Raw genomic sequence first — 18,763 nt, 5'->3', positions numbered from 1 at the left:
TGTCACTAAAACATTTGGTACAGAGTTTTCAAAGAGAAGCTAGAACTAAAGGCGAACAACAGTGCTTAAATTTGGCAAAAAGAAAACGCCCAGGAGCTCAGTTTCTAGAAGCTAGTCTTTCCAGGCGATGGCTCTTTCTTTTGGAAAGCTCATTGAGCAACAAAATGAAGCCCAGATTTTTTTTTTTAATTGCTTTTAAAAGTCATATTGAAACAAGGAGACAGCAAACTTGGTAGTACTTAGGAAAACCTGCAAAATAGATATTTATTATATTTTCTTTGCTGCTTTTCCACAGACTCTCTAGGTGTCTTTAATATGTTGTTAATATGTTGTAATTTAGTGTGTGAACATGGTTGCTGTGACCCTCCAGGAATTCGGAAATCAGAAATGCCAGGTGGGTAAGAGAGGCATTAAGAGGAACATCAAGTATCTTGAGGTTGTGTTGCCAGTTGCTGTATTGATCTGATGACGTGCCGCTGCCCAAGAGTCTATCGGAACTAAAATCTGGTCCCCAAGCGCCCTCCTTCCCGCTCAGTCTCAGGCTTGCTCAGCAGTCGCACTGGATAGGTCTGTACAGAGCGCGTCCTCCCGGCAGACGCCTGCGTCCTGTGCACCGCCATCTAGGAAGTGATACCCGACGGAGCGCGACGTGCAACGCGAGTGTCCCGAGTGTCCCGGAATACCAGGTCTTCCCTCCGCCAGTCCCTCTACCCCGTGACGTCACGCCCGGGACTAACCGTTGCGGAGAGACTACTGCGTTCCAGTTCCCGTTGGTTGCCCGGGAGCGTGGGTACACAGAGCAGTCCTGAGGGACGGCAGAGGGGTCCCGGAGCGGACTCCGCGCGCGGTGTCATGAGCCAGAGGCAGGTGTTACAAGGTAGGAGTTGTGGGCTGGAGCCCCGACGGGGCCAGCGCCGGGGGCCCGCCATTCCACCTTTCCTCTCTCCTCAGTGTTTGAGCTGTACCAGAACGCCCGGACCCGGTTCGTGCAGATGGTGGCAGAGCAGGCGACTAGACCTCAAAACATTGAGACCCTGCAGAATGCGGGTGAGCCTTCCCAGCACGAAGCATCCTGGTCTCACATCTCATTCCTCATCCATCTTCGTCTTCACAACCACTCGGTAGCCCAGCCTCACCTGGTTCCCGATCCTCCTTCCCAGCCGCCCCGCCTCGGCTCCCTTTACTAGCTCAACTTTTGGGGAGCAGTAGGAAAGGGCTAGTGCTGCCTGACTCCCTCTGGACTCTCTCCCCCCCACGGGAACTCGTGAAGGAGAGGGTGGAGGGCTCATTTACACCTTCCTTGCAGCCAGCCGGCCACTTGCACTACTTGGAAGTCATTTTCCTGGATGGAACTCTACCCTAACCAGACCCAATCTATCCTGGTCCTCTGTCTTGTCACTCTTTGACCGCATTCACTTCCTAGAAGCAAAGAAACCCCAGTCTGCTTCTCCTCTTGGTATTAATGAAAGAGGGGTAGAATGCTTGAATCTTTTCCAATAAATTCGAAGTAGGTAAGGACCTGGTTTCGTGAATTCTACAAGGCATCTTCTTTCCACTCCTTAGCCAGAAAGGGAGGAGAGGAAAGAGGAGAGTTCACAGCAAGTGAAATCCATCATTATTGCATCACTGTTGTGGTTTTTTGTTTGTTTTTGCTTTTTGTTTTTGTTTTTGTTTTTCTGAGGAGACATTTATTCGCCCCTACTGGGCACTCCAAACACAGATCCCAGAAAGGATTCTATCCAAATCTAGCTTGGAGAACCTTTTACTTAGCATTATTAACAGGAATCAATTTACCGGTGGCTACACCACTGAAAATAGCCTTCTCCCTCAGCCACCTTAACCACTTAGACATCTTGGAGAGGCTTGGGACTTCATAAGGCTCTCCTCTAGCAGTCTTCATCTTTACCCACGCTATGACTTGAGAAAGAGAGAGAGAGAGAGAGAGAGAGAGAGAGAGAGAGAGAGAGAAGAGGAGAGGAGAGGAGAGGAGAGGAGAGGAGAGGAGAGGAGAGGAGAGAAGAGAGAGAGAGAGAGAGAGAGAGAGAGAGAGAGAGAGAGAGAGAGAGAGAGAGAAGAGACGACAGCGATATCCTTCCTGTTAGTAACCACAGCTCCTGAGAGTTCAGGAGGGCACCAACATTGTTCAGAGGACAACTTTCCACAAAACTCACTAACTAGCAAGCTCGATGCTGCTTCTTAGGTCTTAAGGAAACCCCAGTTTATAGGATGAGATCTTTAAAACTAGTTTAAGTGAGCACATCATTAAAAATAAATTAAGAGCACATTGCCTTGGGCACAGTACCTAGTGTTTACTCTGTGTTTCTTTCCTCGGTGGATTTTATTGTTTAATCCCTTCGGTGTTATCACTGGTTGCGATGGGGAGCCATTTATAATGAAGAAAGTTTTTTTTCAGTCTTTAAATATCTGTGAGATAATTGTAGGTTTGCCTTCCTCGAGTGACACACCTTAGGGAGGATGCTGACACAGACCTTCCTCAGTCCTAATTTACACTTTTCCAAGTTTTGTTTCTCTTGCTTCGCCCTATAAACTTTCATCTTGAGAACCTCTGCCATATTTTACTACAAAGATCTCTTGCATTTTTCTTTTAAGTTTAAAAGAAATTATGGTGTATCACATGCCATGGTGCATCAGTGGAAGTCAGAGGACAACTTAGGATGAGCTCTCTCCTTCCACCTCATGGGGCCTGGACATTGAAGCAGGTTGTCAAGCGTGTTACCAAGCACCTATCACCCAGTGAGCCATCATGGCAGCCCTTGTATTGCCCTTTAAAAAAAAAATTCTGCCTACAAACATGTTTCTTAGGGCATTTTGCATTTTTTAAAAAACACTATTCAATTTATTTTTTCTCAGTTCTACTCAATGTACTCTGTGAATGGGTACTTGCTATTTATAAGGATTTACTGCTTGGACAATATATATGTAGGTAAATGAATACTTTTTGAATGAAAAATAGAAAAACTACTGAAATATTGAAATGTACCTAAGACTCAAGATATAGAGTACCTTTAGAGATTTTAATGGCAGGTTCCTTCTTCCCATAAGATTATAAGGTAGACTATGCTGTGAATTTATTTTTTGTTTGTTTTGCTTTGTTCTTGTTTTTAAGACAAGGTTTCAGCTTTGGTGCCCAGGTTGGCTTTGAACTCCTTAGTGGCTCTCCTGCCCCATTCTATCAAGTAGCTGGGCATATGGACAGGATACAGTGCCCCAAGTGTATGAGGAACTTAATATAAATTAGCTAATGGGTCACCAAACTGCAAGAGGCTTGTGGCTCAGACCTGACATTCTACACTTATGTCCAGCTTCTGAAGAAATGACTTTAAAAGGCATATAGTAGTTTTTCAAAATTATCTACTTTTCACTATCATCTTAATGGCATGTTAAGATTTTTTTCTCTTCTGGGAAAATGCATTTTTAATATACTTAAGTTAATCTAGATCTGATAATTCTTGTAGTAATTTAAAATCCCTGTTTGTATGTTACTTTAGTTAAAAATAACCTACTCATTTTATTATGAAACCTTTTCTTCCTTACTAGTCAATAAGATTAACCATTCTAATGGTATGCTCTTTTTTTTAAAAAAACACCAAAATATGCTTTTGAATGTATTTGACTTCTATATTAGAGCCTCACTGTCATCAAGCAAGTGTCTTCCCTTTCACAGAGAAAGGTACGGATGCATTTTACTCTTGACTTTGACATGTGACCTCTGCTTCTGGCAAGATTTTGTTTTGCTCCCCTATCCCACAACATATTCTTTAATTAGACATGAAGCATGAACCCAGGGAAGCAGGAAAATCATTTTCCATATCAGCATAATGAGCAAAGCATAATTCCCCTGTTAGGAATTTCATTGTGTGCTAAAGGAATATTAAAGGTGAAGATTACTAATGGACCTTGATGTTAAGTGTTTAAAGAAGTTCTCTGTTTATATCTTTAGGCACTACTAGTGGTTATCAAGTAATAGTGATGCTTGTCAGCCAAGCCAGCCTTGGTCAAGCTTAATAGATGACTTCCTGAGGCAGTGGGGCCAATAGTAAACTTAAGTTGGCCTCATAGGGGCCTTTAGGATTCTCTGTCCTAAAAAAAATAAAATAAAATAAAACTAAAACCAGAAATTCTTTAAGTATTTAAGTATACAGAGAAAAGTGTAGAATCCCATAGGAACTGAGACACAAGTTAGTAGTTCAAATCATTGGCCTGATAATCTGCCTGGATCCACAGAGAACCATTTTAAGCCCTGGACAGTCAATTGGTCTATTATTTACTGACTGTGAGAAGTAAACAGGAACAGGAGGAAGTATTTGCTACTTGTTGGTTGGCTTTAAGGCTATAGTGAGCACTTTATTCTTTGTTTTTAGCTTCGGGCATACTTTGTAGAAGTTCTTTTTCCAGTGGAGCAAAACTTGGATTTCTGCTAAACAGTTGGGTTGGTCCTACGAAAAACCCATAGCTACATTCTGGGAAGGATGCCGGCCTTGCCTAAGAGCCAATGGGATGGCTTCTGAGGATGCAGGTTAGGCTACTCTAGTTTCCAGAGAGAAATATTGGCTTTGCCATCTGCCTTATGCCTCCCACCATAACAATCATTCAGTGTTAGGTTTTAAAGGCTTATTTATTTCATTTAAGTGTATGAGTATTTTGCCTGCATGTGTGTATGTTCACAATGGTAACATGGTGCTGGCACTCACAGAGAACAAAAGGGATCCCTTGGAGCTGGAGTTATGGGTGGTTGGATGGCTGTAAGCAGCAAGAACTCTTCACTGCTGAGCCATCGCAGTGGTAAACTCATGGCTTGATTGGGTTCTTTCAGAAGTCCAGCTGAAAATAAATAATATCTGTTCATGCGTGCATCTGTAGAGAGCATAATCTCGGCCTGCTTTTCTAAACACTCTAAACTTTATGCCTGTCAAGTCAGTCATTGTCAAAGTATGCAGTAGACTACATTGTTTGTCCATAGAAATGTTTTTTATAGACTTAATGCTATAGAGTTAGTTTAACAGCATTCATCTTCTTAAAGTCTCCCAGACAGCTCTAGAACCTATGATCCTCCTGCCTCAGGGACTGCAGGTGTGCACCCCTTCCCTACAAGCTTATAAAATGCATTTAAAAACCATCTGACGTCTAATTTTAAATGAAATAGATGTTGCCTTTCTTGTCAAAAGAATTGATAAAAGGGTACACTTATTTATCCCACAGATACTTGCTAATTATTTATTATATGTTGCGTTAGCTATGAGATATGATATTTCAGATAAAATAATTTTTTTAAAATATTGTAAAATACTATCCCTCTTCTTTTGTTGCCAAGAAACTTGTGCTCATTCCTCAACTGTATTAATAATCTTAACCTACATTTCTGATACAGTTATTAATCCCATTCCCTGGCATATAGCTATTAAGTGTTACCATTTTAAATGTATCATTTTTGTGTGTGCTGTGGATTGAACCCAGGGCCTTCAACATGCTAAGCATGTAGTGCACCATTTATATACATTTTTTAAAGTAAAATTTTCTCTAATGTGCACACTAATAAACTGTCTAAATATTTTAGAATAAGTGTGTGAAATAAGGAATCAATTCTATGTGAAGATGTGTGTGTTCTGGACACTGAACTTCAGTCTCACGTATGCTCGCTGTGCCCTCTACCATTGAACTCTGTACCCTAAGCCTCAGACAGCCTTTCTCATGAATTGCCTTGCAAATATTTCTCTGCAGATAATACCCATGAAAGCTGAAGCAGCAACTAGTCTTTTTGGTACAGCCCTTTTCACTTAGTTTTCTGACTTTCAGATATTTTAATCATTTGCAGTTAAATAATCATATATATTGCAAAAATAAAAAGCCCAATACATTAATAAAAGAAGATGATAAAAATCAAGATTTTAAACTGCCTGTAAGACTTCAGAATTACATGGAACTGTATCTCCATAGTGTGATTTTAAAGGATAGAACAGTTTAAATGGCCAATATGAGTTCCTTAAAGCCTTATGAATTTATAATTGCATTATTGCTACACTTAACATTGTATGCCTTACATGAAAATAACTATAAACAAAATATTTTTTACTTTGCTTTTAACTAAAGTTTATCTAAAAGGAGAGAAAGCTGTGCACTAATTTTCACAGTTGGCTCATTTACCATCAGTGAACATTTATTGCACGCACAGGTGCCAGATGGACATTGAACATATGCGCTGATCATGCAAACATGAAAAGGAGCAGTTCCTGCCCTTTAGTGGCTTGGTTGTTAATGTGTGTAGTTTATATGTGTAATATATTATACATATATAACAATATAATATGTAATAATTATCACACACATATAATATATTTGTATGTATTATTAATTATTTGAAGGGCACCTTAATCAGGATTTGGGTATGAGGGGTGCTATTCAGGGGATGCATCTTGGGGGTAGGTATGACCTCTGTAATAGCTAGATGCAACTGCTTTTAGGCAGGGAAACCATATGTAAAGACAGAAAGGCAAGAGAAAAAATGCTGAGTAGAAAAGGGTGGTGTTGAGGTATGCACACTTGGAGCCTGGGTGCTAGCACAGGGGAGAGACTCAGTTGGAGCTGCAGGGGAGAGCAGGCCTTCTCGTAAAGTTTGCATTTCTCCTGCAGTAAATGCAAAGCCATCACAAGTTTGCAGCCAGAGGAATGACTGAGCCAGGGTTGTCCTTGGACCACGAGTTTAGGGTTAGTGTGGAAAACAGTTCGGTGGCTGTTAAACAGCACCAGGAGGAGCAGGTGCCCATTCTTGCAGATGCCTGTTGGATGGCGCTCAGTGAGTGAAGTCTGCAGGACGCACTTAGAATGGAGGGCAGGGTCAGGTGAGGGCAAAGATGGGCTGGAAGAGAACTCGCAGAAACCCTGTCCCTTGGACACACAGCACAAAAGCAGAAGGACTGGCTCCTCCCTGGGTAGCAACATGGAGGAAGGAGTGTCCCGCGTGGGTAGAGTGAAGCTTGGAAAGGGGGTCCTACCCGGAAAGAGGGTTAGATGCATGAAACTTACATGTGTATTTGAAAACTACATAAAAACCCAGGTAATGGTTCCTCATGTAATTGTGTTCAGATCACCTTGCCTACAGTACAATACAATTTAATCAGAAGTGGCTTTTTAACATACTGCTAGAGATTGAATCCTTGCTAGGGTCCCTCATGTCATTGCTGAGCTGTATGCTCTGTCCTGAAATAACTTGTGTGTTCTCTCTCAAAATCTCATGGGCATATGGTAGCGGTGTTGATCAACTCAAGAGTGAAATAGATGTGCTAGAAAAAATTAGGGTATCTTTCATTTAATACAGTGATCACAGAAGATAATTACAGCCATGCTAATGCCAGAGTAATAGGAATTAAGCAGAGTGAACCCTTGGGGTCCCCTGGAACTCAGCACTCCAGCTTCTTTTTGCTGGCTGGCAGCAAACTATGATTGACAACAGGAGTATCTGACAGCTTGGGCTGGTTGCTGCAAGTAATATCTACCGCTTGAAATGAGGGCTTAGTGGTCGGCATCTGTTGCTCAGGGACGTGTCCAACACATGGGAAAGACTGTATGTGTTTGTTAAGTAAGGACTCCGCTAGATGGCCAGTTGGTGTCTGCGGTCTAGTCCCAAGTCTCCTCCCTCAGCCTTGACACACCAGGCATGACAGTCCTCCACTGAGTGCTGACTGACAGTGAGACACCAAACACGTCTCAGAAGGCCTTATAGCCAAAGAGAAAAATTATAAAAGATACACATAGCTAAGTTTTGCTCCTGGCAGTTTCTTGAACTGTTTGCCATTGCAAATTAAATTCTATGTCAAAACAGTATACTTTTTGGAACTTGTTCTGACTTTTTAAGTAAATTATAAGACTTTCTGTATTTTGAGGGCCCTAATATCTTAAATTGCAGTAGGCTTTATAACTGTGACAGTGTTCACAGAAAACAAGATAAATGTACTAAAATTTATGATTTATTAATCAAATCCAGGAATAGTGGCCAGAGGTCAGCAGAAACTAGAGGAAGTCCTGAAGATCATAATTTTTTTAATGCAAGAAATAATTAAAATAAAAACAGACAAACATTAAAAAGGCAAATTGTTATGAGAAAAAAAAAGCAGTGAAGGAAATAACGTTATATATTGTGAAACTGGTTTTAGTAAAATACAGCCACATAAATAGCTTATAGAAATCAAAATTACAAACCAGTTAGAGGGGCTGGAGACATGGCTCAGCAGGCTAGATCACTTGCTGCCTTCGTAGAGGACCTGGGTTCCTTGGTTCTCATTACCCACGTGGTCGATGGCTCATAACCATCTGTGTGTGTGTGTGTGTGTGTGTGTGTGTGTGTGTGTGTAGGTAGAGGACAACTTTCAGGAGTCAGTTTTCGCCTCCTACCTTGTGGGCCCTGTAGATTCCTGGTCCTCAGGAAGGCACTTTCACTCACTCAACCATCTTGCTCCTCCATTTCCCCCTTCCTTTTAGAGACAGGGTCTTGCTATGTAGCCCAAGTTATTCCTGTCAAATGGGGACCAAGATTTTAGACATTTGAGCCTGTGGTAGGTATTTCAGACCTTGTACTTGCGAGCAGAAGCGTTCCTACTAATGGGAGTGTGAGCCTCCATGCCATGCTTTTATATTTACTTTCAAGAGACATGACCTCACTGTGTTGCCCAAGCTGGCTCCGAGCTTTCTGCTCAAAGGCAATGACTCTTCACCTCTTGAGCAGCTGGCTCTATTTGTGGGCCCTACCTCACCTAGCTAAAGCACTTCACTTTGACATAAAGAGACCAAAGGCGTACTAGCAGACCCTTTAGGAATAATATTAACTTTTGATTACAGTGATACTTGTTAATTGTTACTATGATAGAGCTCCACAGCTAGAAGGACAAAAATTGGTAATACTTAAAAAACAAATAAGTTGGGTGTTGTGGCATACACCTTTAATTCCAGTAGTCAGGATGCCTTGTGAGTTCAAGACCAGCCTGGTCTACACATCAAGTTCTGGGACAGCCAGGGCTACCTAGAGAGACTCTGTCTCAAAAAAGAAAAGAAAAGAAATAACAGATTAAAGTAGTACTTATATATTACCTGTGTGTAAAATGAAAATTAATTATTTTGTCATTTAAATTTTTATTTTTTTCCTGACGATTTCTATGCACCATTGACATGAAGAGTTAAAGTAGTCTGGCTGACATTGCATCATAAGGGGTTAGATGATAGAGTTATGATTATTAAAGGCTGTTTTGTAATCCTAACTCAACTATTAGGGTTTTAATTGCATTCTTGTTATCATGACAGAATACCTGGCAGGGGTGACTTAGTGGAGGAGAGGGTTGAGGTTTTCGTCTGTTGTGCTGGGTTAGTGGCAGAACAGCTCATTCTTGTGGGTGTGAGTATGTGCCGAGTCTTATCGGTTTGGAGAACAGGGCATGAGAGCTAGGCTAGAGGCAAAGCAGTTATAACCTTCAAACACCTGCCTTTAGTGCTCATTTGCCAGACAGGCTCCATGTCTTAAAGGTTCCATAACCTCCAAAGCACCCCAACAGCTGGGGACAAAGTTTTCAAACACCTGAGCCTGTGGGTATATATACCAGACCCTAAATTAGAACAGTTAGTTTCTTTAAAACCTAGTTTAAAATTAATTCTTATAGTCAACTTGACACCATCAAGCATTACCTGGGAAGGAAGAGTCTTAACTGAGAGGTTGCCTAGATCAGAGTGACCTGTAGTCACATCTGGGAGAGACTGTCATGATTGCTGTGGGAAGGCTCGGTCCACTGTGGGTGGCACTGTCCCTAGGCAGGTGACCCTGGACTGTATAAGAAAGATACTGGAACACAAACCAACAAGTAATCAGGCTCCTCTGTGGGTCCTGCATGAGTTCCTGCCCTGATGTCCTTCAATGTCGGACTGTGACCTTGAAGCATAAGCCAAAGAAACCCTTTCCTCTCCCAGGGTGCTTTCGGTTAGAGTGTTTTATTACAGCAACAGAAAGCAAAGTAGAACATTTGGTCAGAGAGGCAAATGTTTGGGCAGTGGCTGCAGCTCCTGCGGAGACTCAGCTGATCAAAATGCTGAGGATAAGTGACTTTTGAGTGGTCAGTCCTTAACGGAACATCTGTATCATATATAACTCCCTCCAAGGCTCAAGGACAATGTGACAAAGGGGGCAGAAAGGATGTAAGAGCCAGATCATGGAGAAGGAGTATTGTAATAAAGCAAAACCAAACCAAAACAAACCCTCCTGGCCGTTGTACTCATGGACTCCTGGAAGCTGTGATTACCAGCATAAGACTGCACCCTATGGACATTTCATCAAGAATGTGCCCCACCCCCCTTTTAAGAGGCTATGGGCAATTGATGTTGCTGCAGCCATTGAAGCCCCAGGCTTCAGTAAAGAATGCCCCACTGAGCCAGGTGGTGGTAGCGCATGCCTTTAATCCCAGCACTTGGGAGGCAGAGGCAGGTGGATCTCTGTGAGTTTGAGGCCAGCCTGGTCTACAAAGCAAGTCCAGCACAGGCAAGGCTACACAGAGAAACCCTGTCTCGAAAAACAAAACAAAACAAAAAACAAAAGCCCCACCCTTGCTCATGCGAACAAATGACCAGAATTCATTTTATACATGTACTAATTATCAAAGAATAAAAACTAATTTTCAAAACAGTTAATGCATGCTGGGGCCTTCAGAGGAAATGTGGATGCTACCATGAGCCCCTTGTTGAGGCTTGGTGATGAGGGGCTGGCTGTAGCAGTCACTGGCAGTCCCTCTGAGGGGCCTCATCCTTTTCAGGCACTCATTGTGACCCGTGGCTCCTAAGGGACAGTCAGGTGGAAGGACCGCTGCTGCGGCTTTTTCTTCTCTTACTTTTTCCACTTCTTTTTTCTGTCTCTTTCACGTCCTTCCTTCCTTTTTAGATTATTCTCTCACGTCTTTATGCTTTTAGAACAAATCTACCAATCTATTCTCTCCCCTCTTATCATCCATCTATCTTATGGGTCTGTGGGTTAAATCCAGGCTCATTAGGCTCATTAGAGAAGTGTCTTAGGGTTTCTCTTGCATCAGTGAAATGCCATCACCAACTTAGGGAGGGAAGGGGTTTATTCGGCTCACACTTCCACATTGAGCTGATGCAGAGTCTATGGAGGGGTGCTGCCTACTGGCTTGTTCCCTGTGGCTTGCCCAGCCTGCTTTCTTATAAAACCCAGGACCACCAGCCCAGGGATGGCACTACCCACAATGTGCTGGGTCCTCCACTGTTAATCAGTGATTAAGAAAATGCCTACAGCCAGATCTTATGGAGGCATTTTTCAGGTTCCCCCCTTTCAGATGACTTTAGCTTGCGTCAAGTTGACATAAAAGCAGCCAGCCTGGTCCACAAAGTGAGTCCAAGACAGCCAGAGCTACAAAGAGAAACCCTGTCTCTAAAAGTGAAGAAAAAAATAAATAAATAAAAGGAAGGAAGAAAGAAAAAGGGTGAAAATGGTAAGCTATGCTGTTTGCATTTTCTCACAGCAGAAGGACAAAAGTAATGAAGTATTAAAGGGAAATATATATTTCTTAATATCCAGAACCTTTCCAGAAATAACCCATCTGCATTTGGTAATTATCTTAATTCTTTATTCTGTGCTTTAAATGCTTTGTTATGAGACTTCTGAAGCTATCTCTGTTAGAAAGTCTACTTGAAAGTATAAACATGAGCTGGGTGTGTGGCGCATGCCTTTAATCCCAGCACTCGGGTGGCAGAGGCAGGCAGATCACTGTGAGTTTGAGGCCAGCCTGGTCTACAAAGTGAGTCTAGGACAGCCAGGGCTACACAGAGGAAACCCTGTCTCGAAAACCAAAAAAAAAAAAAAAAAAAAAAAAAAGTATAAACAGCATTCATGAACATTGGGGCTTGCTTAACACAGACCCTGAACCCTGTGTGAGCGGGCAGCCTCTCCCACACAGACAACTGTGTCTTACAGAGCATGGTCCAATCTGGCCATTTTAAACACAGGAATAATAACTAGATGATACTGGGAACTAGGAAGACTCACAAGCTGCTTAATTAAGTATGTCTTGACAAGCATAGTTGTTTCTAGCTTATGTGATTTGGCAGTGCTATTTCTGGTCTGATCGCAAGTGTTACTGTAAATGCTATTTTTTCCTCTTTCAAATGCTTCTAAATATAACGTGAGACAAGGGTACTTGACAATATTTGATTTTTGTCTATCACACATATATGTATATATATATATATACATACATATATATATAAATCTTTAACTTTTTAAGTTTTTACTTTTGTATGACATGCATATATATGTGGGTGGCTAGCTACCACAGGGTGCTTGTGGAGGTCAGAGGACAACGTGCAGTAGCTGCTTCTGTCCATGTGGGCTCTGGGGATGGAACTTAGGTACTTAGGCTTGGTGGTGAGTGTTTTCACCCTGCTGAGCCACTGGTCCCCACCAGGATATATTTTAAAAGAATAGATGGAGTGATACCAAGTTTGATAGATATGGACATTAAATAACATGTGGAAAGTCCTCTCTCTCTCTCTCTCTCTCTCTCTCTCTCTCTCTCTCTCTCACACACACACACACACACACACACACACACACACAGTAGCCACTAAAAACTAACTGGATACTTTTAGAAACATCTAAAAAGCGGCCAAAGTTACTAACACATTGGGAAAACACAGGCTCTGGCACTGGATGAGAACTCGCATCACCTCCTCAGCAGCTTAACACCTATGATGTCATCAGGAAGAATGAAGAGTGAGGTTAGTGTCTGGGGCCCAACCCCCAGCCGCTGCCACCTTTGCCAGCCCTGTTTCTCAAGGGTCACTGCAGGTCCATTGTTCCATATGGTCTTTTCTTCTGACTGAACTACATTTTCTTTTGGAAACATTTTCAGGCTCTATCTCCAACTTGAGGGAGCTGGGCGAACAACTGTGCTCGGGCTAGTGCTCACACTCACAAAAGGCACAAGTAGATCTTTAAACAAATCCCTGTGTTAAGGAAGTGTACGGTATCACTAGCTCTCCTATAGTATTTGTGCCGGGGTTGAATCAAAAATGGCCATAAGGCCATCATCACCATCACAGTGAGTCATTTATATGGACTGGGAGCTTTCTGCAAAAGCATTGCTCTGGGCCCTTGTTCCACATTAACTCCCTCAACTCCGGTGACAAACCGAAGAACCATCCCCAACCCCATGCCTGCTTAACCAATGAGGAAATTGAAGCCAAGAAAGATGAATTGGATGAATTGTTCACAATTAGGAATTGATGGGATGAGATCAGAACTCGGACATTCTCTGTTGGTCCTTAGTGAACCAACATGGGCTGAGAGCTGACGAGCCAGGGGAGGGGAGCCAGCAATGAATGCCTTCGGTCATCTCACGGACATTTCAACTCTTCTGCCAACTCCATCTTCCTGTGCTGCTTCTGCTTTAATGTCCCTACTGAAGACTAACTTTATGAGAAATAAAGAGAGCACACAAACTCTGTGTGTGTGTGTGTGTGTGTGTGTGTGTGTGTGTGTGTGTGAGAGAGAGAGAGAGAGAGAGAGAGAGAGAGAGAGAGAGAGAGAGAGAGAGAGAGAGAGAGAGAGAGTTGAACTCATGATCCCTTTGCCTCAGCCCCCTGAAAGGAGGGCATTACAGGTGTGTACACTATGCCTAATGTTCAATTTTTTTAATAAATTTTTTTGGTTTGTTTTTAACCCTCCATTTTCTGACTGCATATATGCTAAGTCACATGTTTTGCTTTTTAAAGTAAACTTTTGCTGAGTTCTGGTTCTCATACTTTACCTCAGGTATCATGTCTTTGCTGAGGCCTCTTCTTCTGGACGTGGTCCCAACGATTCAGCAGACTGCTGCCTTGGCTCTGGGGAGGCTGGCCAACTACAACGATGACTTAGCAGAGGCAGTTGTAAAGGGCGACATTCTTCCACAGCTTGTCTATTCACTGGCAGAGCAGAATGTAAGACTTTTTCAGGAACTTTTTTCTTGGTCTTAGACTATAAAAATTGATAGCTTGGTGTTCTGTTCAGGAAGTTGTCTCCTGTGCCAATGTGTTCCAGGATGGGGAGGCCTGGTGGCACTCAGAGGAAGGATAGCAGGCTACCAAGAAGAGACTTGATAGCCTATGAGCATATACAGGGGGAGGAGATCCCCCTCAGTCACAGACATAGGGGAGGGGAGTAAGGGGAAAATGGAAGGGAGGGAGGAATGGGAGGATACAAGGAATGGGATAACAATTGAGATGTAATATGAATAAATTAATAAACTATATTTTAAAAACTGGTAGCTTTGGCACAGTTGTAAACTTGGAGGCATTAGAATGCTAGGATGCTAATACAACCTTAGATTCCTATATGTGCGTGCAAATAGCTTTAGGGAATTTTGCTTTGGGGGTGCTGGGTGGTTTTTTTCATTACTGTTAATTTAAGAGGACTATGCAAAAAGTTCAGGGGGTTAGACATATGTAGTGTTTCTTTACACTTCAAAGCTTTAGCTTGACCTCAGAAAGAATATAGCACCCTGAGTAGGAATACAGCTGCTTTCACAGCTCTTACATGCAGGAGAAAGAGAGAAAGACAACCCGGAGGGAGAGACTGTGTTAAATGGAAAGTTTGATAATGCCTTTTTCTAAGTAAACATGCATTCCAGCTCTTCTTAAAGCATCCTCTGGGGGCTGCAGAGAGAGTCCATAAAGTGCTTGCCCCATAAACAGCAGGATCTGTGTTCTGTTCCCAGAATCCGTTTAAAATTGGCAGGCATGGCCATACATGCTTCTGCTCTCAGCACAGGATGCAAGGCAGGAACATAAGGACCGCTGCAGTTCATTGGCCAGGTAGCCTAGTGTAACTGAGCTAAGCCAAAGAGAGACACTGTCTCAAAGAGCAGGAGACTTTGCTGAAGATGACCCTCAAACTTGGCCTCTGGGCTGCACACACACACACACACACACACACACACACACACACAGATACACTCATACCCTCTCACCCACAGACACATACACACATTCACAGAAATACACTCATACTCACTCAGACACATAAACTCCCACACACATACTCACACACACAGACACACTCACACACAGATGCACATTCATACAGACATATTCTCTCTCTCTCTCTCTCTCTCTCTCTCATACACACACACACACACACACACACACACACACACACACACACACACACACAGAGCACTTTGGTTTATTTCTTGTTTCTAACCAGCTACCTATTTGCTGTCTGTAAGTAGGGTTCTAGACTACCCATTCCACCCTCTTAGTTTATCATAATGCAGGTATGCACCTTCTTTTGACATCCTGAAGACTAGATTACTACTTATATAACAAAAAGATAAATAAAAATGAAGAATGGGCAAAGAACTTGAAGAGATACTTGCCTGAAAGAACACCTCCAACTGGGGAGCAAACACAAGAGAAAGCCAGCAGCCTCGGTAAGAGGTGCAAGCCAAAGGCATGGCGTGCTGTCGTGGCACACTCACCAGGATGACCATAATAAATATTTTAAGAAAAATTACAAGTGAGGATGCTGTGAAGAAACAGGAGCCTTAGCTATTGCTGGAAGGAATGTAGAATGACATGGTTGCTACGAAAAGTAACTCAGCAGGTATGCAGTGGGTGACACGAATGAGCAACTCTTCTGGCTGTGCATCTGAAAGAACCAAATGCAACGCTCACAAAAGTCACACACAGATGTTCAGAGCGGTGTGACTCACTGCAGTCTGTGGGAGAAAGCAACCCAAGCTTATCAACAGATAAATGAGAAAACAAAAATCCTATCTTTCCCATACAACGGACTGTGGTTCTGTCATAAAAAGGAACTGAGTCCTGCTAAATGCCCCATGGATGGTGCTTAAATCATTATGCCAGTGAACAATGCAGGCATATAGTATAATTTATATGAATATAAGATATGTAAATCCAAGCTAACTCATGGGTTGCTTGGGGAAGAAGGAAGAGAAGGAGTGGCTGCTTAGTTTTAAGGGATTCTTGGGTTGTGAAAATGTTCTAGAACCAGACAGTAGTGCTGCCTGCACAACACTGGGAACGCACCATAGTTAATGTGGGAATTTTATGCTGTTTATTTTACCAGACTAAAAACATTTTAACTGTGAAGACATTTTTTTCATTTCATAGGTTTATCTTTTAAATGCCTTTTCAGAGAATTATATAAAAATGTCATTTTTCTGTGGGTGTTCCTGTTTCTTATGTGCTGTCAGGCTTTCTTCTCTGGACCGATCAGTCTTTCCTTGGAGAGCAGGCTCTATGCTTTTGCATCCCATGTGGAAAGTCTCGATAGTTTTCTAAGCATGACTAACTGTCTAACACTAGACAGAGAAGTGAGGAGGCAAATTGACAGCAAGGAAAGCAAGGGTGTGAGGCATTGCCGCCAGGCTCTGTCATCTGCACAGTGGCAGTGAACTATGCCCTCTTTGTAAGTTAAGAAGCCCTCTGATTTTACTTTTATTTTCAGTTCTTTTGATTATAGGAATAAGAAACGCGAATGTGATCAAAAGTGTGAATTATAGGCAATGGCAGTTAGCAGGGGGATACCGATAACTTTATGTTACAAATCTGATAATTCTGCAGAATAAAAAGTCAAGTTAGTTTAAGAAAATGACAAGAAATGTGCCATTTTTATGATTATAATAAAGTCATCTTTAGAAAGTTATTTAAAAACTCTACCTTAATTTTGATAATAAATTAGTAGAGATTGGGCTCTGGATATAATATCAGAAACTAAATGTCACAAAAAACATCAGACCAGTATTATATAGTATGTATTTTTTACATTAACAGGTGTCACTGTTTTAGATATGGTGTGTTAAAATACACTTGGTGTGCTTTCTTTCTCTTATAAATTTTGTTGCTTATGTTTTAATCTAAGTGACTAGAAATCTTTGAGAGAAAATGCTGTAGTCAGCTGGTTCTTCATGGTTCGGTGGTTTGAATGACAATGGCCATAGTAGGCTCATATACGTGAGTGCTTGGTCCCCAGTTGGTGGAACTGTATGAGAAGGACTAGGAGGTGTGGCCTTGTTGGAGGAAGTGCATCACTGGCGATGAGCTTTGAGGTTTCCAAAGCCCATGCCAGCCTTTTCCAGTTAGTTTTCTCTCTGCCTCCTGGTTGTGGATCAGATAGAAGCTTTCAGCTGCTGCTCCTGAGCTATGCCTGCCTGCAGCCTTGATTATGGTGTCTCCTCACAGCAACAGAAAATAATTAAGACAGTAGTTAATATAAAGAAATTAAAACTGATAGTGACAAGTGGGAGATTAATTGGGTTTTATTGACAAGGACTGTAAAAATCAGCTGAGTGTGATGGTGCCTGCATTTAATGTCAGCACTCAGGATATAGAGGCAGGCAGATCTCTGTGAGTTCAAGACCAGCGTGGACTGTGGGGTATGTTAATGGTCATCCCAGTGCACACAGTGAGACCTTACCTTAAAAACCAAACAAGCAATGAAACCAACAGAGAATTATGAGATCATCTCTTTATTATTTTGGTCAGATAACAACTGTGTTGTAGCCAAACATTTCCTGTATATTTAACTTTTTAGCAACATGAAGAGAGAAACATGCTACTCCCGTGTTTCATTTTCAGTTTTTTATTCCTTAACCGAATGAAATTTACACACAGGGCATATGATGCATATGAAGCTGCATTCATAATTCACACAATGGCTGATTTGTTTTTATCTTTAGAAAAGCCTTTCTAGAACAGAGGAATAGCAGATACTACTATTGTCTACTTCATTTGTTTTTTTAACCAGGAGAAATATTATAAATGTTGTGAATGTTTTCCCTTAATGTCTCTGTGAGTAATAGGTGTAGCTTGGAGCATAGCTGATTTGCTAAGGTTGGGAAAGCCTGTCATGCTTAGAGGCTGAGGGCAAGTAAAGGAGAAGAGACAGTTAGCTTGCTAACGTTCTAGATTTCCCGGAGTCAGACAGAACCTGTCAGTATCAAGCAGATACAGACAATCCCATTCTTTTATGAATTTTCAGAAAGTACCATGTTTATATTTGATTTTATACAATTTCAAAATGCATGCTTCAAAGTTAAACATTTGTAGCATAAATTATAAAGTGTCTGTTTTCCAGGTTAGTTACGGGACAGAAGCAATGGGGAGCATCAAAGAATCAGCATGCTGGCCGACAGTTTGCAGTGTTTGCATTCATAGGCCATTGTGCTTTACGCTAATGCCATGTTTTGTGTTGCTTTCAGCTATTTTAGATTCTGGGTTTGTTCTCTTTTCCCTGTAGTGTGTCTACAAGAAAGCGGCTGCCTTTGTGCTGCGAGCAGTCGGAAAACATTCTCCTCAGCTGGCGCAGGCCACCGTTGACTGTGGTGCTCTGGACTCACTGGTGATATGCTTGGAGGATTTTGACCCTGGAGTCAAGGAAGCTGCAGCCTGGGCACTTGCATACATTGCAAGGCATAATGCAGGTACTGGGGTGCAAGCAGGTTTAGATTTGTTAAATACAGAGCTTTGTTTAGTAAATCATCAATGGAGTTAAAGGCATTGCTGTACATCATGAGAGAGCAGTCTCGAAGGAGAGCCATACTGTTTTGGGTTAGATTTTTAAAGAACACTTCTACATTTGAATCCTAACACTAGTGAAATTGGAAGGAGATGGGTGGTATGGCAGAGTGGGATTAGCAGGCAGTGGTAACGGTACACACCTGTAATATCAGTATTCAAGACACAGAGGCAGGAAGAC

At 42.1% G+C, this 18,763-nt stretch overlaps 1 protein-coding gene across 3 annotated transcripts in view; it reads left to right on the top strand.

The window, feature by feature from the left end:
- Positions 1 to 753: 753 nt before the first annotated feature.
- Positions 754 to 18,763, top strand: part of Spag6 (sperm associated antigen 6) — a 54,636-nt gene continuing 36,626 nt past the window's right edge. For 2 of the 3 annotated variants that reach the window (XM_051151264.1, XM_051151262.1), the window contains exons 1-4: positions 754 to 877; positions 952 to 1,047; positions 13,817 to 13,983; positions 18,305 to 18,488. In XM_051151264.1, coding sequence (XP_051007221.1) covers positions 853 to 877; positions 952 to 1,047; positions 13,817 to 13,983; positions 18,305 to 18,488 — 472 coding nt within the window. In that variant the 5' untranslated portion in view covers positions 754 to 852. The remainder of the gene's footprint in view (positions 878 to 951; positions 1,048 to 13,816; positions 13,984 to 18,304; positions 18,489 to 18,763) is intronic. The other variant, XM_051151263.1, reaches the window with a different exon arrangement.

The sequence above is a fragment of the Acomys russatus genome, chromosome 9, assembly GCF_903995435.1.
Source record: "Acomys russatus chromosome 9, mAcoRus1.1, whole genome shotgun sequence".
NCBI classification, from domain to species: domain Eukaryota; kingdom Metazoa; phylum Chordata; class Mammalia; order Rodentia; family Muridae; genus Acomys; species Acomys russatus.
The sequence above is the reverse complement of the archived record's forward strand: the minus strand, read 5'-3'. Positions and strand labels throughout refer to the sequence as shown.